Consider the following 23,567-nt stretch of genomic DNA (forward strand, 5'->3'; position numbering starts at 1 on the left):
GTGATCACGTCGTGGTCGTTTGTCGGTCTTAGCTCGGCTTCTTGTTGGTGAGGCTGGAGATGAGCTCGGCCAGCGGCTGCAGCTCCTTCTTGTTGATGAGGCTGAACTCCTGGACGAAGAAGATGAAGTGCTTGAACGAGGTGTTGAGGTGGGCCTCCTCGCCCAGGCTCACGATCTTGGGGAAGTGCGAGTGGTAGATGTGGGCGTAGACGCGGAAGAGACGCTTGAAGATGTTGCCCACGATCTGCACGAAGCTCTTGGGGAAGGGCACGCCCACCTTCGAGGGGAAGATCTCCTCGTCGTCGAGCTGCTCCTGCACCCAGGTCATCAGGAAGTCCACATACTCGGGCGCCGAGCACTTGATGGCCTTCTTCACGTTCACACCATCGGCCCACATGTACTCATACCTGGTCACACACGAGTAGAGTAGACGCACGCAACAAGTAGCAATAGTAGTAGAAGAAGAAGAAGTTGGACAAACGTAGAGCGTTAGACAAGAAGAAGCTTTGGGTTTTACAAGGATGCGAGTAGGGGAGAGAGCAGGATCTCGTACTTGGGGCCAGCAGACATGACGGGGCACTCCTGGGGCGTGCAGAACTCGGTGATGGTTCCGTACAGCATGTTGATCTGATTGAAGAAGTCCACAGCTGCGAAGTGAAAGTGAAATTAATTCGCGATTACGCCAACCACGGCCAGATGCGGATTCAATTGGAAGGCGAGAAGAGGAGGGGTTTGGAAGGGGGGAGTACTGTTGACGGCGAGCCATTCGTTGATGTCCTCGCCTTCGGGAAGGGTAACGGCGAGCTTGAGGTTGCCGCTGCCAAGCGTGGCCTCCGCATACTTCTTGAGCTGGTACTGCTTGGTGCCCTCAGGAATGTTCTTGTGGGGCTTGAATGTCTGACTCTTCTTTCTGTATTCAATGAAAAAAAGAGGGGACAATCAGATTTGAATCGTCACACTTGACAACAAACGCTGACAAGAAAGAATTTCGTTTACCATCACCACATTCACACAACCTTCCTCCTTGTGTTCCTCAGCTTTCCTCCCTCTGAAATCCATTTTTCTTCTTCAATTGTCTTTGTTTGGGCTTGATGGAGTGAGAATGAAAAGCGGGCGTGTGGGTACCCAAGTCCAAAGATGCTCATTGTGGATGGTGGATTGTGGTCTTAGTGAATGAGCTCCTCCCTCTAGCCTCTTGTTGCCTTGCCTTCTCTTGTGTGTGACCACTTTTGCCTTGGTCGTGCTCTCTCCGTTGGTGACCGCTCCGGTTGCCAAGAAGGAAAAATGGACTTCGTTCGACACAGAAGGAATTTTGAAGCCCCAATCCTCACACGGCCCAGACCCAAAGTTTTGGGTTTTGTTCGTTTCGGTCACCTGTGGGGTCACAGGTGTCAGCGCTACCGGCCACGATCGTGTTTGGTGTGAGACAAAAGAAAGAGTTGAGCTCAAGCGAAAGCTTTGAAAGGAAAGAGGAGCTCTCAGTTGAGGGCGAGGGCACGCGAGAGGGCGAGCTTGAAGTGGCGGGTGAAGTGTGGCAGCGCCCGCTCCGTCTCCGTCTTGAATCGGGCCGTGAGGCGGCCCTTGGCCGTCTCGCCCACCACCTCCACGACAAAGTAGGCCGATGACCGATCCTGCGCCGTCGTCCATTCAGTGATTCAGAATAAGAACCATGCATCATCACATGAATAGCATCGTCTTGTAGAGAACAAGGGAAGAGTAGTGGTTACCTCCTGGGCGAAGAAGTAGTACTTGTGCACACCGCCGACGGAGCCCGAGGCCATGCACATGACCTGCTCCGCGCTCATACGCGCCTCCACGCTGCTCCAATCCGCGCTGGCCTGTGACGTGTCGTGTGTCATGATGATCACACCACCCATTAAACTCGGGAGGGAACTGGTTGGGCGATGGGGGGGGGAGGAGTTGGTACACTGATCGGGGCCTCCCAGGTGTGGGCCACGGGGAGGGCGGCCCACTTCTCCTGAAACGTGCGCGAGTCCATGGTGGCGCGCGGTCGCAGCACCAACGGACCCTCCTCGCCCTGTGTTAAACAGCAATAGAAGAGAGAAGAGGCGGTCAACCGCCAGATCAAACTACGTGTGTGTGTGTGTGTGTGTGTGTGTGTGTGATGACGCACGAGCAGGCTCTGGGCCTTGGCCGCGGTGGTGAAGGGGGCGGCGGGCTTCTCGTCCTGCTCGACCGACACCGTAGAGCTCACCGCCGGTGCACCCGCCGAACCGGCCCTGCGACACACCGGCGTTCGTTATGCAATGTAATCAACGAGACGCGGATGTGCAGCGAGTGTTGCGGAGGGGGAGGGTGTACGTTGGTCGTATGTCGAGGGTGGGCGGCCGTGGGAAGCGATGGGAGGGAAGGCCGTAGACCACCGCCAACGAATTGAACTCGGCCAACAGCTCCTCCTGGTGGTCATCGCACCATGTGAGGGAAAATGAAAACCAAAACGAAACGGCAAAAGCGAAACACGAAACACGAAACGCAAAGAACGGCGAGCTGGCGCCTTGTGGAGGGGAGGGGGAGAGACGTACGTAGAGCTCCGTGTGGGTCTCTTCGGTGAAGGCGCCGATGGGGTCCTTCTCCACGAGGAAGATTTGTCGCGCCTGGGAATGCGTTAGTCTATGTTGTGTGTCGTGTGTTGCGTGTCGTGTGTCGTGTGTTGTGTGTCATTGGTCGTGTACCTGAGAGAGGTGCTGGCGAAGGAGGCGATAGTAGAGGAGGGCGCGGTCGCGTACGTCCACGTTGGACGAGTCGTCGAGGGCGGCGTGGAGGAGTTGGCCCATGACGGGCTGCATCTCGGGCGCCCGCTTGAACAGCAGCTTCATCGCCGCCGACAGCAGCTGCAGCTTGAGCGCGGCTGGCAGCTCGGCATAGGTCGGCACCAGCTCCTCCAGCAGGTACGGGGCCTCGCCGATCCGATCGCCGTACTCGCCCAGCACCCACACATACGCGCCACGCGCCTCCGTGTCCTCCTATAGACGCACAGCCCACAGCGATATTTGTTAAGGTGGCGATCTAGGAGTGTTAAGGTGGCGGAGGCCGCCTTAAGGTGGTACGTGACGTAGACGTAGAGATGGGTGCGTACCAGGCGAGCCGAGTTGGTGGCGGAGAGGATGGGCGGGAGGAGCGTGTCGGCGTAGGCTGGCGAGCGACGAAGCAGCGCCAGCGCGAGCGAAAGGCCGAGGCCGGCCCAGGCCCCGCCGTGCGCCGCCGCGCCGAGCAGGTCCTGCGCCACAAACACCGCCGATGACTCAGCCTGTCCACGTTCATGGCCAAATCACACGAATTAGCGTTGTGTGCGGTGGTGCGTGCGTGTGCGGTGGTGCGTGTGCGCACCTGAGGAACACCGGCAGCGATGCGGCCGATGGCTGCAACGGCGCGCTTGCCGAGTTCGTGGTCGCCCTCGCGGATGTACTCGCTGAGCTCTTCGACGATCTGCTGCGCATTGGCCTCCGATGCGATGTCCGTGAGGATGTCCACCTTGAGCACCTTCACCGCCGATGTGTCGTTGTACCTGCGCGCGAGTGTCACACTCTAGATCTAAGCACCGTCGCACACACGACACGCGAAAATACGCACGACACACGTACCGACAAAAGAAATGTTTGTAGTGGGCCGAGAAGTGTTGCGGCGCGACCGTGGCAAGGAGCCGCGCGTGGTGAAGGCAGGTCCAGGCCTCTTCGGGGCCGGCGCTCGACAGGACCGTGATCAGCGGACCCACCAGCCGACCATAGACCTGCTCGCGAATGGGCAAACCCTATACATGTAGCCCGCCAGCGAATCATCGCGTGTCGACACCCACCATGACTGGTATGAGACCAATGCGACGCTCCGGAGAACGACAATGTCGACACACGTACGTCGGTGAGGTGGAGGAAGGCCTGCAGGACGGCGAAGATGACGGTCGGGTTGTTGAGCTTCAGTCGGTCCTCGAGCACGTTCAAGATATCGTACAAATCGTCCTCGGTGGGCGAATGCCGCAGCGCCTGTGGTCACAAGACAGAAACGATTAGCGGAACTCCAAATATAACAAAAAATGTATAAATATAAAATAATAACCAACAAAAGATAACAATAACAAATAAAATGCGTGTGACACGCATACTGGAGGCCGTGAGGGGGGGGATACGATTTGGAGGACCAGGCACATGGCCCACGGATTGAACTCGGACACGCGCGAAAAGAGGTGCATCGCCAGCGTGCGGGTCACCGACGGACCACCGGCGCTCAGCAGCACCTGCCCAGGCGAGTGATGAGAACGGTCCATTGTGTGGTGGTGGTGGTGGTGGTGGTGGTGGTGGTGGTGGTGGTGGTGGTGGTGGTGGTGGTGGTGGTGGTGGTGGTGGAGTGAAGGGAGCACGCTCGTACCTCCTGGAGGGCGGCGAGCGCGTTGTGCGCCACCGCCGGGTCTCGGTCGGCCACGAGATCGTAGAGCTGGCCCACCCACGTGTTCTGCGCCACAGGGCGATTAGGATTGCATGCAGCTCTTCAGTGTGAGCGGCGGTGCCTCTCCTAGGCTAGCGCGATCACACCAGCGCACGCGCGCACAACCCGCAATTGGGTGGTTTGTGGGGGGAGCGCACCTGTCGTTTGAGGACCTGAGGCGAGAGCCGGTGCAGCTTCGCAACCGCCAGCGCTGCCGTCTTCCGCACATACGGCGCCGGGTCTCGCAAGCCTACACCACCGACCAAAGTAAGTTCGACACACGACACACACGACACAAGACACGACACGACACGACACACGACGAAGCATGGTCGAAGAGATCTCATCATCGACGCACCGTTGTCGACGGGCGGGATCATGTACTCGAGGAAGTCGGGCAGTCGGAGGGAGCAGAGGTGGCGGAGGGCAAGGCCGCGGATCATGGGGTTGGTGTCGGTGACGTCCTTCTGCAGGGTGTTCACCGCCAGCAGCGACAGGTCCGGATGCGACTCGGCGTAGGTGGTCAGGTACAGGTAGACCAGCTTCTTCTGCACCACATCCCTCGTGTTGCACGACTGCATGTGTTGTGTGCGATGTGTGCGGTGTGCGTGCGTGTGTGTGTGTGCGATGTGTGTGTGCGTGTGCGTGTGTGCGTGTGTGTGTGTGTGTGTGGTGCCGTGTGGACGTGCGTCAGGTGCGACACGGGGGGAGGGGCTGGGGGACGGAGTGCGCACCATGACCATCTCAGGGAAGAGACGGGAGAGGTCAATGCCGACGGTCATGAAGGCAATAACGCGCTTCACCACCTCGCGCTGCTTGTTCATGTCACGCTCCACCGACGCCTCGCGCAGCCCTGCCAACAGCTCTTGTACCTCGCCTGCAGCCACCAAGCATGATCAATTTAATATTAAATTAAAAAAATCATGCTTTGAATTTGTAAAATGGTTGATAATCACTTGAAGATTCTACTTGGGTTGTGGTCAGGTGGATTGTGGGGGGGGGGGGAGAAACCAGTCTTCAACTCAGAGAAGTAGCGGCTGGGAGCAGCGGAGGGAGTAGTTGCCGGAGGTGCAGATGGAGACGAGGAGGAAAAGGAGAACGAGGCCGAAGATGGGTGGCCCGGCCGCGAGAACGCTGCGTCGCCCACTCCTGCCATCTTGCCGTGATGGTGGCTGGATCTTAGACTTTAATCGCCTGTTTCAAATATTTTAGCGGGGCCGAGAAATTTACAGCAATCGAACAGAAATCTGGAAAATGAACAATTAAATTGGCCAAAGAAGGCAGAGGATGAAGGGGACAAATCGAAGTAGCAGCCTCTACCAGCCCTTCCTCGATGAGGACGAGGTTCGCGAGGAGGCGGGAAGTGGAGTGGTGCTCTTCCATAGGCGGTCTTGGCACCCCTGGGACCTGCTGTCGGGCCAAGTGGTGACAATTACAACGCATGCGATTCGAGTAGAGGCATCGCCCACGATGATGTGCTGTGGCAGCAAACGAACCAAGTCCAGCCTGCCCCTTGCTGACGTGCGTGACCTGGCCCTGCAGCCTGGATGCCTGGGCACGCTATGGCCCACAATCTTTGTCTACTCGCGCCACGATCCCCATCTTCCTGCCCTTCGCCTCCGCACTCTCCGGGGTGCGTTCGCCAATCCTCACCTCTTGCTCTTCTCACGTCCTGGTGAAAGATCTTCGCTAAGAATGGTGCAGGCGCCACGGAGGTGTTCAAGGCCTTGAGAGAGGCTGTGTCCGAAGTGCACTCACGAGAGCTCATGGGCCACGACCTCTAGGCCCAGGTGTTAGCTGCCGCCTGTGAAGCCCTCGCCATTTTCGCTGTGGTTTGTACAATTTTCGATGCACCGGTATCATCACCCGCTGCATCATCATCAACACGGCAACAACAAGGTGTGCGTCGCGTCACCTTCGACATCACATCACCCCCGTGTCGCGTTCGCTTTCGTTCTAGGGCGAGTCGGCGGGGGAAGAATACATGTATTTAACAAAGGACCAGCGGCTAACCGCCTGGAGGTTGAAGGTAACGTGGCTGTTGTTGTTGTTGTTGTTGTTTGATGTTGTGGTGTTGGATGTGTGGCTGCTGCTGCTGCAGGTGCGGATGATCATTATGAGGACGGCGTCGTAGCTGTCGAAGGCTGGGTGTCCTTCTCGTAGAAGAGCATGTAGGCCGGCGCCTTGAGCACTTGATCTTTCGTCACACTCTGGCACACCTCGTCCGAGATAAGGACCCAATCACTCTCCGTGCCGCCGGTCGACGCCCATCCCGCGCGTTGCCGCAACTGTGCATTATTCGACACACAACGCCGACTACATTCAGCCACGAGCTCTGACAGGACGACGACAACAACAGTGCAGTGCAGTGGAGAGGAGAGGCAAAGGCCAACATACCTTGCTCTCGATGACTTTCCTGTAGACGGTGAAGTGTCCGCCGTCTTCGGAGCCGTGGTGCACGATGACGGCCGCCAGGGTGTAGGAGATCCCACACCCGGGTTCGCAGTAGGGAGACAGGTCGAGATTGAAACCGAAGCCGACCTTGTCACCCCTCTTCACGAAGGTGGTGTCCCTGAAGCCGGGCTCTGCGCGGACGCACAACATCGGGTGAGTCACTCACATGGGTGGTGGTGGTGACGGTGTGGAGAACGTACGAGCAACCAATCGCTGGATGTGGAGGCACAGAGCGTGCGGCGACTTGGCGATGGACAGCCTCTTCTCGGCGCGAAGGACGGAGGACCACCGGTCGGTGGCCGAGATCGATAGGATGGAGCTTGGGAGGGTCGTGAAATTGATGGCGTCGCTCGGCATCCTGAAAAGAGGACCGAGCAATTCGCGAGGGTCTCTGGGTTCTTTTTGCGCTACGGCGGGCTCTTGCGACTTGAGCCGATTCTTGACATGGCGCCGCTCCTCGCGCAGCAGCGCGATGCATCGGTCGCAGCGGACGCCGATGAGCTCCTCGGGCTTGGTGAAGAGGTCGAGACAGTTTTCCAGTGTGGGGCCGAGCCCGTGTCTCTCCGTTCCTCGAGGGATCGCCAGGGAGAGGTCGATGAAGTTGTGCGTCTGCGCACGCTCCTACATTCCATAAATCGCAGAGATATATGAGTGTGAGTGGACGCGAAAAGAAGAACACGAAGACGAAGACGAAAACGAAGACGACGAAGAACGCACGATCTTGCATCTCTTGCAGGAGATCTTGCTCACGAGTCGGCCCGCGAAGGGATTCGAATTCCGTTCGTCGGCGTCCCACTCCTTTTCGAGCTGACTCTGCGTGGTGGCGGTACTGTTGTTGCTGGCGGTGTAACTCGCAGCGCGCGTCTCCTCTTTGGCTTTGCCGGCCTCCTTTGCGGGGAGTCCTTTCTCCTCGTCCAGAATCGTCATCAGGTGGTGCAGCAGCTCCTCGGGGTCCTACAGAGGCGAGGCCAGACGTGAGTCGCCCGGTGAGGTGCGCCCGTGCTGTATCGATACGCGCGCGTGCGCAACAGAAGGGGTGGAGGGCAGCCACGTACGTGCTGGCCTTGCGCGAAAGTGTTCTGTAGCACGGGCACACCAATGACCATGGGCGTCGGGTCGTAGGGTCCTGACTGAGCAGGTGCCGCCAACTCTGCAAAATAAAAATAAAGAGAGGTCAATACTTGTATTTGCATTTGTATTTATGCATTTAATTATTTATATAATAAAGTACCGAGTAGTGGCATGCCGAGATCAGATGAAAATCAAAGAGAAAATCGACTGCACCACCAATTTCTAAGAAAGGGGGACATCTCGCACCTCGCATTGAATCACGCAGGGCGTCCGCGAGGGGCGTTCGAGAATCCTTTGAGGCTGTGGCTGCCCCGTTGTGCAATCCCATGTACGAGTGGAACGATCTCAGGCCCATCAGCGACTGTCAACATATCGTGAATTTAGGCAACAGCAAACACTTGCACAATGCCCTCTTCTCAATGGTACCATCACTAATGCACAACGAGAGAAAGAAGCGCAAGCAGCAGCACGTACCTGGAGGACAACGTTGAGGAAGCAGGTGTTCCCCAGATTCTTGATTCCTCTCACGCCAGAATAGTTCCTGGAGGCGATGGCCCCGCTGCGCAGTCCGCCTTTCATCTTTTGCTCTGATCTCGAATCGGCCTAAACTTCCTTTCTTTCCGCAACTTTTGCTGTGGTCAAGAGTTATCGTACGTCCCTTGCGTCCCTTCTTCCTCCAACAACAACGGAACGTGAGAAATAGTCGTAGCGTACGCTCTGCTCCGCCTCTTCGCGACGAACTCCACCCATCGGAGATGGAGGACTGATAGACACCACACGGAAAACTGCGGGACTCGCCACATCAACCGGCAAGTTGGGCTCTTCGGATTGCCACCTTAAATTCGCCCACAGAGAACACATCGAAGAAGATGAAAAAGGATAAAGAGAAGACTAAAATGGGCTATGGTGGCCTTCTGGTGCGTGAAGTGAACTGGCCGACTTGGTTTGATCAAATGCAAACCCACGATTTTCAATCAATTGATTGGATCCTCGGATTTCGTAGCGTGTGAGTGATGGAGCCTCCGCATAGAACATCGCGACCAAGGTCTACACTGTTCGCTGCCAATGATTCTGATTCGAGTAGTAGCGACGAGGAAGAGGAAGAAGACATCAGGAAGGAGGAAGAAGATGAGGAAGAGGAAGAGTTGCGGCTCCACGCGAGGCGGCTTTCCCAGCGGTTTGAGCAGACGGGCGGCCAGGCCGGGAGGTGGTGCTGTGCCTCGTGCAGCTTCATCAACGGGACGGAGCTACTCACCTGCCAGGTGTGCACCCGCCCGCGTAGGCGACGCCTCGAAGACGAAGCCCAAGACCGCACCCAGAGGTTCGTCCACTTCTCTATTCACCTGCGTGTGCGGTTCGTGCGTGCGGTGTGCGGTGTGCGCGGTGCTGACTGTGGTCGGTAGCAACGTGCACGAGTTTTCGTGGGACGTGTTCAGCTCGCTGGCGGATGAGGTCGTGCTCTGCGTGTTCTCGCACCTCGGCCTGGAGGGGCTCTGTCGCGTGTCCTCCGTGTGCCGCCGGTGGAGGCGGCTCGCCGACGACGACACCCTCTGGGAATCGCTCCTCCACCGGGTCATCGTCCGAGGTGCTCAGGCCCACCCCCCAACACTCGCACCATCATCTGCGTATCGCTGACACGCACACACGCACGCACACGCACGCACACGCACGCACACACGCACATCCACACACGCACGCACGCACGCACACGCACATTCTTGCTCCTTGGCTGGGCGTGGTGCTATCAGCTGATGGCGCGGAGGAAGCCGACCCGCCAGTCCCCGAGAAGGAGAAGAAGGCGCACCGAAGGAGTGCCATCTACTACCACTCAACCGCAGGCAGAAGGTGAGCTTCCGTGGCCTGAATTCTCTCTTCATTTCTTCTTTGTTATTCGTTTTGTTGGTCGTCAGCTGACAATTGCATGCATTTTGGCCAGGCTCAAGGCCGCCTCGCTCACCAGGCTCATCGACCTCATCACACCGGGCGACGAGACCGGATGTACGCGCTCCTCTGTCTTCGTCTTCGTCTTCATTCTTTGTTCTCTCTCCGCTTTCGGCCGCATATCGCCTCACCCCCCCCCCCGCGCGCTCGTTGTGTGTTCTTTGGGCAGCTCGCTTCTGTGCGGGGGACATCAACGAGCAGAAGGCCTTCCTGGCCACCTACCTGTCCTTCACCACGCCTGACACACTACTGGAGAAGCTCATACGCCTGGTACGCACGCGCACCACATGTCATTGGTCGGCTGGCTGTGTGTGTGTGTGTTGGACTCACCTCCCCCCCCGCCAAACACAACAGTATGTTCGAGTATGCGAAAAGGCCAAGCAACTCCAGCTCAGCCAACAGGAGCACGGCAACCACCAGAACAACAACTACAGCAGCAGCAGCAGAGAATTCGTGGCCAGGCCGCACGACGACTTCGGTGCGCGCGGGCGGGTATCGCGCGCGCAGACGTTCAACAGCAGCAGCGGGTGGGAGGCCTACGCGGGTCCCGGAGCGGCGAAGAAGAAGCGTACGGCCACCCTGATCGGCAACAGCAAGGAGCGACCGCGGGAAGCAGAGGCCCGGGAGCAGCCGGTGGTGCTGCCGCCGTCGACAACATATATGGAGCCCGGCCCTGGCGGCGATGGCGCCCACGCCACTGTCGACACCGATGCGTCGGGACCGCAGCTGACGCGGCACAGGCCCGGAGGCCTGTCGGCCACCGATGGCGAACCGTTGGACGACGATGCTGTGTCGATCGTGGTCACGTCCGCCCCGACGGAGGAGCACGAGCAGCAGCTGCAGCTGCAGCAGGGGGAGGTGACGGTGACGGCGCGGGGGCGGACGGCCACGTGGCTTTCGGCCCATCTGCCGGAGGAGCACGACGAGCACGAGCGGCTGAGCGGTGGTGGCGCGCTGATGAGCGGCCAACACCATCAGGCCTCATCGGCGCCCTCGACGTCTGCGGTCTATGAGGAGCCCGCCAACATCACTCGCCTTCGGTCTCGGTCCGCCGGATTCCCCCACCGCCAGGGTACTCGCTGATCGCCGCACACGCAACACACGCACACGCCCAACTCGCGCGCTCAGTTTCAGTTGTGCTGATGCTTGGTCTCGACATTCTAGACATCCTATTGGCGGAATGGAGGTTGAGGGAGAGAACGAACACGAACACGAACACGAACACGAACACGAACTTGTACAACCCAAGACCCGAAGCCAGCAGCCGGGCCGATACCTCCAAAGGTTTGCGTCGTGTCGTGTGTCGTATCTGTGTGGGTTGCGTAATCGTGCCGCTTATGTTCATGGGCGACACGTGTGGGCGCGTGCGTGTGTGGTGTGCATGCGTGCGTGCGCGATCCGATGCGTTGCAGCGCCAGGTCTCAAGAAGAGCCCACCGCAGAAGAACGCGACGCCAGCCTTGTTTTCCGCCGAACGGTTCCGGCGGGGTTCGACCATGGCGTCGACGAAGGCCCCGTCCGCCGAGCCGAACAGCGCCACCGCCGCCTCGCCCAGCTGGTCCAGCTCCTCCGTGCCCACCCGCCCGACCAGCCTATCGACATCCAGCCTCGCCGAGACCGTACACGCCCCCCTCCCACCCGTTGGTTTACATTTGATTTGCATTTGCGTGTGTTTAAATGAATTATTGGATATATGTATTGAAAATGTATTGGAAATGTTGATCGCATGTAACAGGAGTTGAGGAAGCTCTCCTACAGTCGGTCGTCGTCATCGGTTGTGTCGCCGTCGTCAGTGATCTCGCCGCCCGCCTCGCCTCGCGTACGGGACGAGGCCAACGAAATCTTTGCCAAGCAAGGTACCCACGCACAAACGACGTGACATGGAAATGCATCGGTCGCTAATCATGGGTTGGTCTATCTCGGCTGTGTGTGTGTTATGTGTGTCGTGTGTGTCATGTGTGTGTCATGACAAAATCACAGTGCGCATCTGTTCGCTGCTGAAGAAGTGGATCGAGCAGCACTTTTCCGACTTCAGCCCGAGCGTCATCTTTCTCATGAAGGTCGCCACCTCGATCCCAAATACACGACCATGCTCGCACCACCGCACACGCACCACCGCACACGCACCACCGCACACGCACCACCGCACACGCACACGCACACGCACACGCACACGCGCTGATTGGAAAACCAACGCAACGATCGCTCGGGGTCCGGCGACGACACGTGCAGGTGTTCATCCGGGGCATGATCATCAGAGAGCGCAACCCCATGAACGCGCCCCTGGCCAACTCGATCGTGCTGTCCATGTCCAAGAAGCTGCGGCCGGGGGCCGGCGGTGACTCGGCCAACCAGAACATCTTCCAGGAGTTGCCGCCGGAGCCCGTGGTGCCCAGTAACATCTGCTCGCCGCTCCTGACCCTCTTCGACGTGCCGCCGATCGAGCTGGCCCGCCAACTCACCATCATCGAGTTCGCTCGCTTCAAGGCCATCAAGGTTCACGCACGCACGCACCACCGCACACGCACACGCGCACCGCCGTACACGCGTAAAGGTCTGATGATGTGGAAACATAATTATAATTGTGGTGGCGATGCCAGATGTCGGAGTTGTTCGGTCAGCTATGGTCGCGTTCGGGTTCGCTGAAGGACAAGGCGCCCAACGTGCTGGCCATGATCAACGCCTTCAACGAGTTCTGCACGTGGGTGGCGACCAGCATCGTCACCCAGGAGCGCATCAAGGACCGCGTCAAGACCATGGAATACTTTGTGCGGACCGCCAAGGTAACATAGCAACCACCACTCTATGTTTATTCACACCACACACACGACACGACACGACACACGACACACGACACGACACACGACACGACACGACACACACATTGCTGACGTCATATGGGGAATCAGCATCTGTACAGGCTCAAGAATTTCAACACCCTGGTGGCCCTCCTGGCCGGCCTCCGCTCCGAGTCGGTCTACCGGCTGACCTTCACGCGTGCCGAGATCTCCCGCAAGTCCGAAAAGGTGCACAATAGCTGCACTTTACCCCCCCCCCACCAAACCACCCCCCGTGACGACATGTCCTCACCACTCACACGCGGTGGTGTCCAGATGCTGGAAAATTTGAATCGGCTGATGCGCGCGGACAGTTCCTACAAGACCTACCGCGAGGCGCTCGGACAGTCTGCGCCGCCCTGCATCCCCTACCTGTACCACTCGCCACGCAACGCAACGCACACGGCACATCATTGAGGGGGGGGGGCTTACTCCGTTTCATGTTCTTCAACAGCGGCGTGCACCTGTCGGACCTCACTTTCATCGAAGAGGGTAACCCGGACATGATCGAGGGCCTCATCAACTTCACCGTACGTCGACGCTCGCTCGTCCGCCTCGATACACTTCCACTGCTAACATGTGTGGTGTCGCGTGTGTCGTGTCGCATGTGTCGCGTGTTAGAAGCGGAGGCTGGTGTTCCGGGTGATCTCGGAGCTGTCGCGGTACCAGCAGACGGCCTACAATCTGCACCCGGTGCCGCAGATCGTGGACCTCCTCAAGCGCGAGGGTGGACGGGCGGCCTCCGCCTCGCCGCCGCTGGCGGTGGAGGACCTCTACCGCATCTCCGAGCGACGCGAACCGCGCGGCGCCGAACGCAAGGACATCCTCTAGCGGAGCTTGTAGGCGCAACGCAACACGCGTGTGCCGTTCCCCCCTATGTGCTGCTCCCTATACAACCCAGCTTCTCCTTTTTTAGGTCGTCTATGGTTGCTGTGCACCGGAAGTACCGAGCCAACTCTCGAACAAAACAACCCCCTCACACACTGTCAGACGAACCGTACCAGATGTCGATTGCGGACAAGATTGACGAGAACTACAAGAAGATCGCCGAGGTTAGCCCGTCCCGCCGCCCCCCCCTCATGTGGAAGCTGCAGTGTGTTGCGCCCTGTTCTGAACTATAGATGCGGTGGCGCAGGTGATCAGAAACCACGGCCAGCCCAATCCGCTCTTCCCCAAGGACCGCGACCTCACCTATGGTAAACACCTCCCCCCCCCTCTGTACGCAAGTCAGTTCTGCTCTCTTGGCACTTTGCTGATCAAAAACAATGTAACATTGAACATGATTGGCATGGTGCCTTAGGCGAGCTCAGGTGCGCCACTGCTGTGTGGAACAACAGCAGAGACGAGGTGGGAGGTGGGCGCGAGGTGAAGGTAGCGGCTGATGGTGGAGGTGATGGTGGTGTGTTGTGGGCAGGACCCACCTGGCGAGCACGATGGGGCTGGGCACGGTGCTGAAGAACATGAAGAAGAAGCAGTACGTCGACTTCCAGGACGACTTCATCAAGGACACGACCCTCATCACCCTCATCCACTCCTTCGATGAGGCCATTGTCTCTCAGATCGTCCTCTACCACGAGATTGGCGACAAGGTGCCACATTCTCTCCCACCACCTTGTTACGCTACAGAGTTTATTCTATTTACACAACAAACAGGTGAAGGACTCCACTGATGAGAGCCATCACACACGGACTGCCGGCTGGTGAGCAACAAAACTGTATGGTTGGCCACAAAAAAGTTAAAGAACCAGGCCAATTAGGTGAATGAAAGACGACGCTAAATAATATCTTTTATTATTATCAAAAAAACATGGAGAAAGGAGCAACAGAAGGCGGCGGAGGACAGAAGGTGGTGGCCGGGTTCTCGTGGGTGGTGGAGGGGCTGCTGGCGGGGAGTGCGGCGCCCGGCAGTTTTCCGGCTGCACTGGCGGACGACCTGGCGGCCCTGGCGAGCGCGGGGGTGACGGCGGTGGTGTCCCTCAACGAAGCCCACCCGCCCCTCCAGCCCGAAGCCGACCTCCAGGCCGCCCTCGCCCCCGGCGGCACGCTGCGGGTCCACCTCCACTTGCCCGTGCCCGACTACCGCCCGCCCACCCTGGACCAGATGCGCGGTGAGTTTTTTTATTCCGACGCTACTCACATGTTTGGTGGTTGCACGTCAACCACAGAGCTCTGATGACGCGGTCTGGGTGCACAACCACCTCTCTAGAATTCGTGGCTTTGGTTGAGGAGCAGCGCGCGCTGGGCGGAGCGACGTTGGTGCACTGCAACGCGGGCATGGGGAGGACGGGCACCATGCTGGCGGCCTACCTGATTGCCGCCCAGGGCGTGCCAGCTCGTGAGGCCATTGCCACCCTCCGTCGCATGCGACCGGGCAGCGTCCAGGTGCGCTGCCCCCCCCCACACATGCAACAACACCACCACCAGGTGTCTCGTGACCTGGATCGATGGTTACTCGTCAACCAACCAACCAACCAACCAACCAATCCTCATTATTGATTGTTTGGTGTGTCGGCGCAGACGTTCAAGCAGGAGGATGGGCTGATCGCCTTCGAAGAGAGCCTCCAGAAGCAGCCTCGCCCATAGGCAGGCACCAGGCAGTGTCGCGTGGAGTGAGTGTTATGTATATTCTGTCGATCAAAGAGAAAGAGAGAAGAGAGAGAGAGTGGGCGTCTTCAGTCAGCGGGATTCGAGTCGTCGCCCAGGTCCCAATCGTTTAGCGAAAGTCCTGCATTAGGAAAGAAAATAAATGAGCCAAGCCCACTTCATCAACGACACACGATGGTACCTGCAGGTACTGCCCGCGAGAGCCTCTGCGCTGCCCGCGCGCTGCCCTTCCGCTTGGGCTCCTTCCCCTGACACACACACACGACACACACCACACGCACGACACACACGACACACTAGTGTCAGCCGCCGACGAGCGGACTCAGTGTGTGGTGGTGCTTGCGTGTGGGTGTGAATAGAAGCGGCCGGGGCCTACCTTGGCCTTGGCCAGCTCGCTCTCCAGCCGAGCGATCTCCTTCTCGGAGTCCTTGGCCTTCTGCTTCTGCTTCTTGAGCTCCTACGCGCCACACATACATTTTCGGGTGTGAGCAAATGTGGTGTGTTGTGATGTGACGTCAGCAGCGCCGTGTAGCGGTCGGTGGTGCGTGCCAACCTTTTCCAGGACCTGCCGTCGTTCCTCCTCCTCGTCGAGCTTCTGCTTGTAGTTCTGCTTGTTGTTCTCGGCGCGCGAGGAGGACTTGCTCTTCTCGACCACCTTCTCCTGCGTCTGCTGGAGCAGCTTGAGCAGGTCCCGCTCCTGCTTGGCCAGGCTCTGGTTCTTGCTCCGCTCCTCGGCCAGCTCCCTGTCGCTCTCGGCCCGCTTCCGGTTGGCCAGCTCGAGCTCCGAGTCCTTCTGCTTCTGGTAGGCCTCTTGCAGCACGATCATCATCGCAAAGATCGTAACGATACATTCCTGCATTCCACACACACGGCACACACACGGCACAGGCCCAGGTCAGCACACACATGGCACCACACCAGACACGACACGACACGACACACAACAGAGCGCGTACGGTGTCTTCGTTCTTTTGGGCGATTTCGAGGTCGTGGATGATGTCGCGGAGGGCCTTGCCGAAGATGGGACTGCCAGAGCCGTGCGATTGGGCCAACAGCAGCCGCTGCACCTGCTGCAGCGCATCGGCTCGCCCGCCCAACTGTGCCCCCCCCCCGTGATCGTGTCGTCGTCAGTAATTACCATGCGACTTTGTGTTTCGCGCCAATCAAGAGAGAGCGAAAGCGAAGCGCACCTGGGTCAGCTTCTTGGCCCACCGCTTGGAGACCTTGGATGCCGTCTGAGGTTTGCTGAGTTGCGCGCTCCTCGGAACCGGGCTGCCTGATCGCATCTCCCCCGTTTCCTCCCGCGCCTTGCGGTCTGGCGCTGGTGTTGTGTCATGGGCGTGTGCCGTGTGAGGATTGGTGGGACTGAGCTCTAACCTGACGAGTGTTGGCTTTGTGGGGGGGGGAGGGGAATGGTACCAGAGGTCACGGCCATCACCGTGCTAGCGGCGGTTTCGCTGTTGCGCCGGCCGCTCATCAGTTCGCGCAGGCTGATCCCTGCGCCCTCTTCCTCCGTCTTGCTCTCCGCAGCCTTTCCCAACGTCTAATCAATCATGGGCAGCGCATGTGCATGTGCGCGCGTGCGATCGTGTGTCGTGTGGTGGAGCGTCAGTGCGTCGGTGAGTGCAGTGTGCTGGGCACGCAAAAACAACAACAGCACTGTGGAGGTGGACTGGCACCGCTTCGATGAACCAGGAGGCCGTGGCTTGCGATTTGGATTTCCGGTGTCGCACACGACCGCTCTGCCCGTGCTGCCCGCCCTTGGGCGTCCCGGGCTTGCTGGCCTCGACCGGCCCCGCCTCCTACACACCGTGCAACACACACACACACACACACACACATGCGGTCAGTTACCAATTAATTGGGCGCGTGCGTGCGTGATGGCTCACCTCTTCCGAGTTGTCAATGGCGATGTCGGGGAGGGCGAAGCGAAGGGAGCGCGAAAGCGAAGTGACCTCCCCCGAGTCGGGTGCTGTAGAGAGGTAGTGAGAAGGCGAAGGGGGCATGGAGGGAGTCATGGAGGAGTGCTGGGGCGAAAGTGCGGAGGGGAACTCACCTGCGGCTGGCGGTGCGCTGGCTTCTTCCTTCTTCTTGCGCTTCGACTTGTCCAACTGCAGGAGCACCAGAGGTTCAATGATGTGTGCATTCGCACAAGACACGCTATTTCGTCGCACACGCAGCACGCACACCGCACACACCGCACGCGCAAGGCGCGCGTACCTTGCTGTCGGCACGGCTGAGCCGGAAATCGGACATGGAGCGGCGTCCCATGCCACTCGCCGAGCCAAAAGCCTTGTCCTTGTCCGACTTGCGCGCCTTCCCATCACTCCCCGCGGCTGCGGCTGCGGCTGCGGCTGCGGCTGTGCTGCTCGCGGGGGCGGCAACCGTGTCGCGCCTCGACTTGCCGGCCTTTTGTGCGCGCGACAGCTCCGACGAGGAGCCCTTCCTGCCTCGGATGATCGACCCCCTCTTGCCGCTGCTGCTGCTGCTGTGCTGTCGGTCGCTGCTCGGCGTGGCGGTCGCCGTGTCCCTCTTCGCCCGCCTGCCCTCATCGTCGCCCGCGCTTGGCTGCGTCTCGGAAACTGCATCTACTTCGTGTCGTGTCGTGTCGTGTCGTTGGTCGTGTCGTGTTGTGTGTGAGAGCTCATCTCAGTCACTGTATCCGGTGCTGGGGAGGAGGGAGAGTACCGTCTCGCGGGGAGACTGCAGGGGATCGCGGGGAGACCGCCGTGGGGGAGCGCGGGGAGAGCCACACCTCCTGGGAGCTCAGGAGGTAGTCCCGCGACATCTCCAGCGAGGTGTCCGGCTCGTCGTCGTCCTGCTGCACCTCGTCGTCATCCTGCACCACGACCGCGCATGCTTGAGATTCCACACGTGGTGGTGGTGGATGGGCGAACGACGACGACGTGACGTACGTCGGTCAACGAGAGGTCCAGGTCGGTCGAGGAGGCCTTCATCAACTTCGAGGAGGAAGAGCTGGTGGCTGCTGGGGCCACGTCCTTCAGCAAACCCTCCAGCGGGTTGAATGCTTGGATGCCCAGTTTTTGCTGTTGTGGTGGTTAGAAACCACGTCACTCGCAGGTGAGTGCACATCACCGCCGGTCTGACAACCCAGCGGGCGATGGGGAGGGGGCGGTACTTGTAGCTCTTCGAAGCTGGTGAGACCTCGCGGCGACGAGCTGCCGCCCTCCTCGTCGTCGTCGCCTGTCCACACAAATAACAAAAATACCAAAAGTAAATTGAGCTGTCACTGACGGGGTACGAAGGTTGGTGTTCGCACCGCTACCGTAGCGGAAGCCGCACTTGCGTTGTAGGGCCAGGATACCGCCCGAGATCTTCTCCTGGTCAATCTTGACCACCGGCTCGGCTGATTGCGATGTGGTCGAGCTCACGCCACCGGCGCCTGAACATCACGATAGGGCCACCCACCACCAGCCCACGAACAACAACGATGTGAAGTGGTCCATTGGCGATGGAAGTGATCTTTGTGGGGGAGGGGGGCGAGTACCTCCTTCTACGTCGCAGTAGTTGACTGGGAACTCGCCGATCTCGCCTCCTCGCTTTCCCTTCCACCATCCATTTCGTCGTTCCTCGAGGATGATGATCTCGTCGCCCACGTCGAAGCTGAGCTCGCCCTCCTCCTTGGCCTGGTAGGCCCATACCGCCGTCGCTTTCCACGGCATCTTCGTCCTCTGGCCTCTGAGTGGTCTCTTCCTGTGGTTTTTCCTTCGCGTGTTCGGGTGTGATGGCGGTTTTTGGATTGAAGCGACGTTTCCTTTTCGCGGCTCGCCTTGTGCCCTGTTACAGGGTATTCCACAGTTGTTGCCGTGCAATTGCACTCCAGAGAAACTCCCAAATGAACAAAATGTCAAATAATGCCCGGAAAATTTTCGCGCCAAAACAACGGGCTTACATTCACAGGTTGGATGAGACAAGTAGAACGCGGCGAATGTACCTGGTGTGGTAGGTACCTTTAGAATTGGTCGATCTATCCAGGAAAGGGATAATCGGCCGAGATGGGCATATCCGGCTTGCTGCCCCTACTCAAGAACATCACGCGTAATGTGCATATAAGCCAATACGCCAACCAAAGGGTGGCAATCGATGCCTACTGCTGGCTTCATCGTGGTGCATACTCCTGCAGCACCGAACTATGCCAAAACATCCCCACCGTCAAGTACTTCCCTAGCCCCCCCCCCACCATCATTTAATTGGTTTCATCTTTTCGTTCTAATCGGCAATTGGGGTAGGTACATCAATTTTTGTGTGTCGCGGGTGCAGTTGTTGCGAAGCTTCAACATTACGCCGGTGCTGGTGTTCGACGGAGGAGCACTGCCGAGCAAAAAGGGCCAGGAGGAGAAGCGGCGAAAGTACTTTTCGCCTCCACCAGCTATTCTCCCCACAGCGTGCGAGTTCGTTGGGTGCGCGCGGGGCATCGCTCACATGCGTGTGCATTGCTCGAACAGGAAGCGCCGCGAGGAGCGGGCGAAAGCGGCTGAGTATCTGCAGCAGGGCAATCGTACGGCGGCCAACGATTGCTACCGCAAGGCTGTGGATATCACCCCGCGCATGGCCCACAAGCTCATCAAGGTCCGTTCAGTGTAGCTTACACGCCTGGAACGCCAACAAGTGTGGTTTGTGGTTGCGTTGTCGGCCTCAACGCTCCCCGATCTCACGCGCGCCAATCAAATCGATTGATTGCACTGCAGGCGCTCCAAGCAGAGGGCATCGAGTGCATCGTGGCCCCGTACGAGGCGGACGCGCAGCTCGCCTTCCTGTCTCACACCGGCTACGTGCATTCCGTCATCTCGGAAGATTCTGACCTACTCCCATTCGGTTGCAAGCGGGTTCGCCCCATTCGCTCAAGCCTGTCTTTCGTTCGGCACTCTCGCGGACTCGCATCACGTCCACCACTGACCTCGCAATTACATTACTACGCATTTATACGTAGGTGCTGTTCAAGATGGACGGCGACGGAAACGGGAAGGAGATTCAGCTGTCCGACCTGGGTCAGAACACGCCGCTGCGCTTCCACAACTTCACGCACGACATGTTCCGGCAGATGTGCATCCTCTCTGGCTGCGACTACCTGGCGTCCATCACCGGGCTCGGGGTGAAGAAGGCGCACGGCCTGCTCAACAAGTACCGGACCATGGACCGCGTGTTCCGCTTCCTGAAGAACGACCGCAGCTTCATCGTGCCGCCCGAATACGAGGAGGCGTTCGAACGCGCGGAGCGCACCTTCCTGCACCAGTCCGTCTACGATCACATCAACCAGCGGGTGCGTCATCTTTATTTATTACCTACCTTTTATTACGTGTTACCATTATTATGATCTATATTGGCGCGTGAGCACTCACACGGGTCTCTTGCACAGGTGATCCCTCTAACGCCGTATCCCGACGGGATGGACTCCTCGGCCTTCCCCTTCTGCGGAGCGTACGTTCTTCTCCTGGTCCTTGTCCGTTGGTTGTGGGTGTGTGGGTGTGTGGGTGTGTGGGTGTGTGGGTGTGTGGGTGTGTGGGTGTACACGCAATGTATACATGTAACCGTGTATCTGCGAAGAGCGGGGCTGATATATCATCCCGTTCGTGCAGGCTGATCCCGGACGATCTGGCACGCCTGATCGCCTCGGGCCAGGTGGACCCGTACTCGTATGAGCCCTTCGAGGAGGACACGGCTCCCAAGCCGGCCCCCATGCCCGCGCCCAGCGCGACGCACCATGAGAGCGACAGCGGCGCCCACCTCGGGACCAGCCACGAGCCGTGCGACGAGGACGCCCTGACCATGCGCGCCTCACGGTCCCGTACCTCCCTCTGCGCGTCGTCTGGGTCTTCTGGGAGGTACGCACCGCACCAACCAATCAATTTTTATCTCTTCGCGCCACTCACCACGCCAACTCGCTCTCTATCGCTTTCCAGGAATGTTGTGGGCCGCATGCCCAGCTTTGGTGGTGGTCGCAGCAAGATGCCCCTGCTCCTTCCGCAGCGGAACAGCATATCGAGCTATTTCAGTTCGTTCCTCCCTTCCACATTCCCAGGCGTTCGCCTTGAGCAACTTTGTTGGTCTTTGTGTGCGTGCGGTGCGTGTGCGTGCGTGCGTGCAACCTCTCTCCTCTCTCTCTCTCTCTCTCTCTCTCTCTCCGTATCGTAATGTGCCCAACCCCTCGATTGCTAATTCGTGTGCCTAACCACACAAATATTCTAGCTCCTTCGTCCAGGCGCACGCAGAGGCCATTTGTGCCGCCTCGCGGGTCCCAGTCCCAGTCTCAGTCTTCGCTGGTACGAAGCTTGGCCTACAGTCAGGAAGCACACGTGCGGTCGCGGAGGTGTCGGTGATCTGATGAACGCGCTCTCTCCACTGTTTCGTGTCTTCTCTTCCCTTCGCCAGGACGAGACCTCTGCGGAGGACGAGGTGGTCATCGAACTGAAGAGTCAGGGGGAGGAGGAGGCGCTGGAAGACCAACCGGCGGAGGAGCGATTACCACCACAGGCGGAGCGCGATCGCCGCGTGCCGCCTAGGCCACACGCCGCGCGAGCGGAGGCGATGATGCACGTCGAAACGGAGAAGCGATTACGCGAGGAGGACGACGATGAGCAGGGCTGGGAGTTGGTGAAGAAATCGACCTCCTCCTACGAAGTGCTCGGTACGTTGCTATCTTCGTTCTTCTTCGTGCGTCTTGCCATTGGTTGTGTCTGACCAGGTGCTGTGTGTGCTTCTCCGCAGTGGCCCGCACGCCGTCTCCCCATTCACGCAGCTTTAAGGTGGCGCCGCGACCCCTTCTGGGCGAAGAATCGTCGCCCTCGCGCCGCCGACTTCTCTTCGAGGACCAGGTCCAGGTCGTGGTTACCTCCAAGTACTTCTCCACCACCACGACCACCACAACGACCACCTCCACTTCCACGAGCATCTCCGCTGCCGCCGCAGCCCCGGCTTCGCCGACGTCGACGTCGATGCCAACTCCGACCGCACGGCGACACAGCCCAGCTGGAAGCGCGGCCGCCGTCGCCGCCTCTCCTAGACCCGCTTCGGCCTTTGATTGGCTCGATCGGCCGCTGCTCCTCGACCCGACGGCCCAGTCAGTGGAGGAGAGCGACGAGGAGGACGAAGCGGCGTGGACGGGAGAAGCGGCGGCCGTGCCAATGACCGGCGAGGAGAACCGCAGCGGCGCACTGGCGGCGTTGCATAGCAGCGTACGCGTGACTCCGCCGGAAGCCAGGGGCAAGCAGCAGCGCTCGCCCCCGGAACCGTCACTTTCATCGTCTTCGTCGTCTTCATCGTTGTCGCCTTCTTCGCCATCCTCGGCGCCGACCTCGCCGCTGCCGTCTTCATTATTCTCATCCTCTCGGAAACGGCGGCGGGAGGATGAAGAAGAGGAGACGAACAACCGACTTCGACATGCGCAGGCAGCCCCGCTCAAGAAGGAGCGAACGTCTTCGCTCATGGCCAAGGTCGACGAGTTCCTCCGGAGCGATGCGTTCGACGACTCGCAGCGAGAAGACGAAGACAACGACGAGGAGGAGGACAGGCGGCCGTCGCCGCCGCCCAAGGTCGAGGAGGCCATCGACCTCACGTTCGAAGGTACGTGTGCATGCCTTCGCCCCACCTGATGGCGGTCTCACGATTCGTTTCGTTTCAATTCAATCCGCAGAGCTGCCAGAGTTCCAGAGCCCCATGATCTCCAGCGGCAAGCGTTTGTCGACGCCCCTGGGCTTCTTGTCACGCGCCAAACAGCAGAAGGCACAGCGGCAGACGCCCAGTCCTGGGTACGTCAGTCTGTCTATATGGGCGCAGAGAGTTGTTGTAGAGTTGTAGAGTTTAAAGTTGTTCCTTGGGCAGCACGCCGACGGTGGCCAAGACCGGCGGCAACTCGGTGGGGACCCTCTTCTCGTACTTCAACAAGCACGGATTCAACCGACAAAGCCTGTCTGGCACACCCTCCTCCAGTCGATCTCCATCTCCGTCCTCGACGACATCGACCACGTTGGGTGCGTGCTGTTGTTGGCATTGCTGTCGTTGCAAGTGTGGCGAATTCGGGCGACGTTGGGAGACTGATCGTGGGGCCGCTCTCTGACCACACAGCAGCAGACCAGCCCAAGCTTGAGGAGGACGGCGTTGAGATCGTGGGCTTTGTGCCACGCACACCTGCTTCCACACGCCCCCCTCCACAGAGCAGCCGGCCACCCCAGCAAGGAGGAGGTGGCCTCACCTCGCCCTACTTTGC

At 59.2% G+C, this 23,567-nt stretch overlaps 10 protein-coding genes across 10 annotated transcripts; 6 read left to right on the forward strand and 4 right to left on the reverse strand.

Moving 5' to 3' along the window:
• Positions 1-28: 28 nt before the first annotated feature.
• Positions 29-1,145, reverse strand: ACA1_173860 (the record flags this gene model as incomplete). Its single annotated transcript, XM_004356575.1, has 4 exons — positions 29-407; positions 554-647; positions 750-910; positions 1,126-1,145. 4 exons carry the CDS (start codon positions 1,143-1,145, stop codon positions 29-31), a joined length of 654 nt encoding a protein of 217 aa, XP_004356628.1.
• A 333-nt stretch (positions 1,146-1,478) lies between these two features.
• Positions 1,479-5,593, reverse strand: ACA1_173870 (adaptin subfamily protein; the record flags this gene model as incomplete). Its single annotated transcript, XM_004356576.1, has 17 exons — positions 1,479-1,631; positions 1,728-1,838; positions 1,928-2,038; positions 2,135-2,240; positions 2,323-2,417; positions 2,544-2,615; positions 2,694-2,984; positions 3,098-3,268; positions 3,349-3,526; positions 3,603-3,769; positions 3,873-3,998; positions 4,142-4,249; positions 4,381-4,464; positions 4,596-4,687; positions 4,796-5,012; positions 5,172-5,314; positions 5,449-5,593. 17 exons carry the CDS (start codon positions 5,591-5,593, stop codon positions 1,479-1,481), a joined length of 2,370 nt encoding a protein of 789 aa, XP_004356629.1.
• A 131-nt stretch (positions 5,594-5,724) lies between these two features.
• Positions 5,725-6,221, forward strand: ACA1_173880 (uncharacterized protein; the record flags this gene model as incomplete). Its single annotated transcript, XM_004356577.1, has 2 exons — positions 5,725-6,070; positions 6,142-6,221. The coding sequence occupies 2 exons, from the start codon at positions 5,725-5,727 to the stop codon at positions 6,219-6,221; spliced, it is 426 nt and encodes a 141-aa protein (XP_004356630.1).
• Positions 6,222-6,551: 330 nt separating this feature from the next.
• On the reverse strand, positions 6,552-8,541 carry ACA1_173890 (ubiquitinspecific protease; the record flags this gene model as incomplete). The annotated part of the gene is made up of 7 exons (XM_004356578.1): positions 6,552-6,725; positions 6,835-7,022; positions 7,092-7,500; positions 7,609-7,845; positions 7,947-8,041; positions 8,209-8,323; positions 8,437-8,541. 7 exons carry the CDS (start codon positions 8,539-8,541, stop codon positions 6,552-6,554), a joined length of 1,323 nt encoding a protein of 440 aa, XP_004356631.1.
• A 434-nt stretch (positions 8,542-8,975) lies between these two features.
• ACA1_173900 (Fbox domain containing protein) lies at positions 8,976-11,583 on the forward strand (the record flags this gene model as incomplete). The annotated part of the gene is made up of 8 exons (XM_004356579.1): positions 8,976-9,283; positions 9,366-9,547; positions 9,711-9,807; positions 9,899-9,960; positions 10,073-10,173; positions 10,258-10,949; positions 11,068-11,187; positions 11,322-11,583. 8 exons carry the CDS (start codon positions 8,976-8,978, stop codon positions 11,581-11,583), a joined length of 1,824 nt encoding a protein of 607 aa, XP_004356632.1.
• A 566-nt stretch (positions 11,584-12,149) lies between these two features.
• On the forward strand, positions 12,150-13,570 carry ACA1_173910 (aimless RasGEF, putative; the record flags this gene model as incomplete). The annotated part of the gene is made up of 6 exons (XM_004356580.1): positions 12,150-12,398; positions 12,524-12,685; positions 12,812-12,928; positions 13,016-13,113; positions 13,194-13,269; positions 13,364-13,570. 6 exons carry the CDS (start codon positions 12,150-12,152, stop codon positions 13,568-13,570), a joined length of 909 nt encoding a protein of 302 aa, XP_004356633.1.
• A 173-nt stretch (positions 13,571-13,743) lies between these two features.
• ACA1_173920 (uncharacterized protein) lies at positions 13,744-14,443 on the forward strand (the record flags this gene model as incomplete). The annotated part of the gene is made up of 5 exons (XM_004356581.1): positions 13,744-13,791; positions 13,875-13,935; positions 14,077-14,104; positions 14,154-14,328; positions 14,393-14,443. The coding sequence occupies 5 exons, from the start codon at positions 13,744-13,746 to the stop codon at positions 14,441-14,443; spliced, it is 363 nt and encodes a 120-aa protein (XP_004356634.1).
• A 103-nt stretch (positions 14,444-14,546) lies between these two features.
• Positions 14,547-15,322, forward strand: ACA1_173930 (dual specificity phosphatase, catalytic domain containing protein; the record flags this gene model as incomplete). The annotated part of the gene is made up of 3 exons (XM_004356582.1): positions 14,547-14,847; positions 14,946-15,121; positions 15,257-15,322. The coding sequence occupies 3 exons, from the start codon at positions 14,547-14,549 to the stop codon at positions 15,320-15,322; spliced, it is 543 nt and encodes a 180-aa protein (XP_004356635.1).
• Positions 15,323-15,411: 89 nt separating this feature from the next.
• On the reverse strand, positions 15,412-19,026 carry ACA1_173940 (SH3 domain containing protein; the record flags this gene model as incomplete). Its single annotated transcript, XM_004356583.1, has 16 exons — positions 15,412-15,464; positions 15,525-15,591; positions 15,720-15,800; positions 15,897-16,196; positions 16,300-16,440; positions 16,534-16,664; positions 16,763-16,886; positions 17,023-17,145; positions 17,233-17,315; positions 17,400-17,454; positions 17,564-17,925; positions 18,032-18,182; positions 18,259-18,390; positions 18,483-18,547; positions 18,624-18,746; positions 18,852-19,026. 16 exons carry the CDS (start codon positions 19,024-19,026, stop codon positions 15,412-15,414), a joined length of 2,166 nt encoding a protein of 721 aa, XP_004356636.1.
• A 333-nt stretch (positions 19,027-19,359) lies between these two features.
• Positions 19,360-23,150, forward strand: ACA1_173950 (XPG Iregion domain containing protein; the record flags this gene model as incomplete). Its single annotated transcript, XM_004356584.1, has 13 exons — positions 19,360-19,407; positions 19,625-19,764; positions 19,810-19,933; positions 20,053-20,190; positions 20,295-20,624; positions 20,721-20,782; positions 20,941-21,186; positions 21,265-21,385; positions 21,574-21,624; positions 21,734-21,989; positions 22,070-22,924; positions 22,995-23,109; positions 23,138-23,150. The coding sequence occupies 13 exons, from the start codon at positions 19,360-19,362 to the stop codon at positions 23,148-23,150; spliced, it is 2,499 nt and encodes an 832-aa protein (XP_004356637.1).
• Between the last annotated feature and the right edge of the window lie 417 nt (positions 23,151-23,567).

Source organism: Acanthamoeba castellanii (assembly GCF_000313135.1).
Source record: "Acanthamoeba castellanii str. Neff unplaced genomic scaffold scf7180000084741, whole genome shotgun sequence".
In the NCBI taxonomy this organism is placed as follows: Eukaryota; Discosea; order Longamoebia; family Acanthamoebidae; genus Acanthamoeba; species Acanthamoeba castellanii.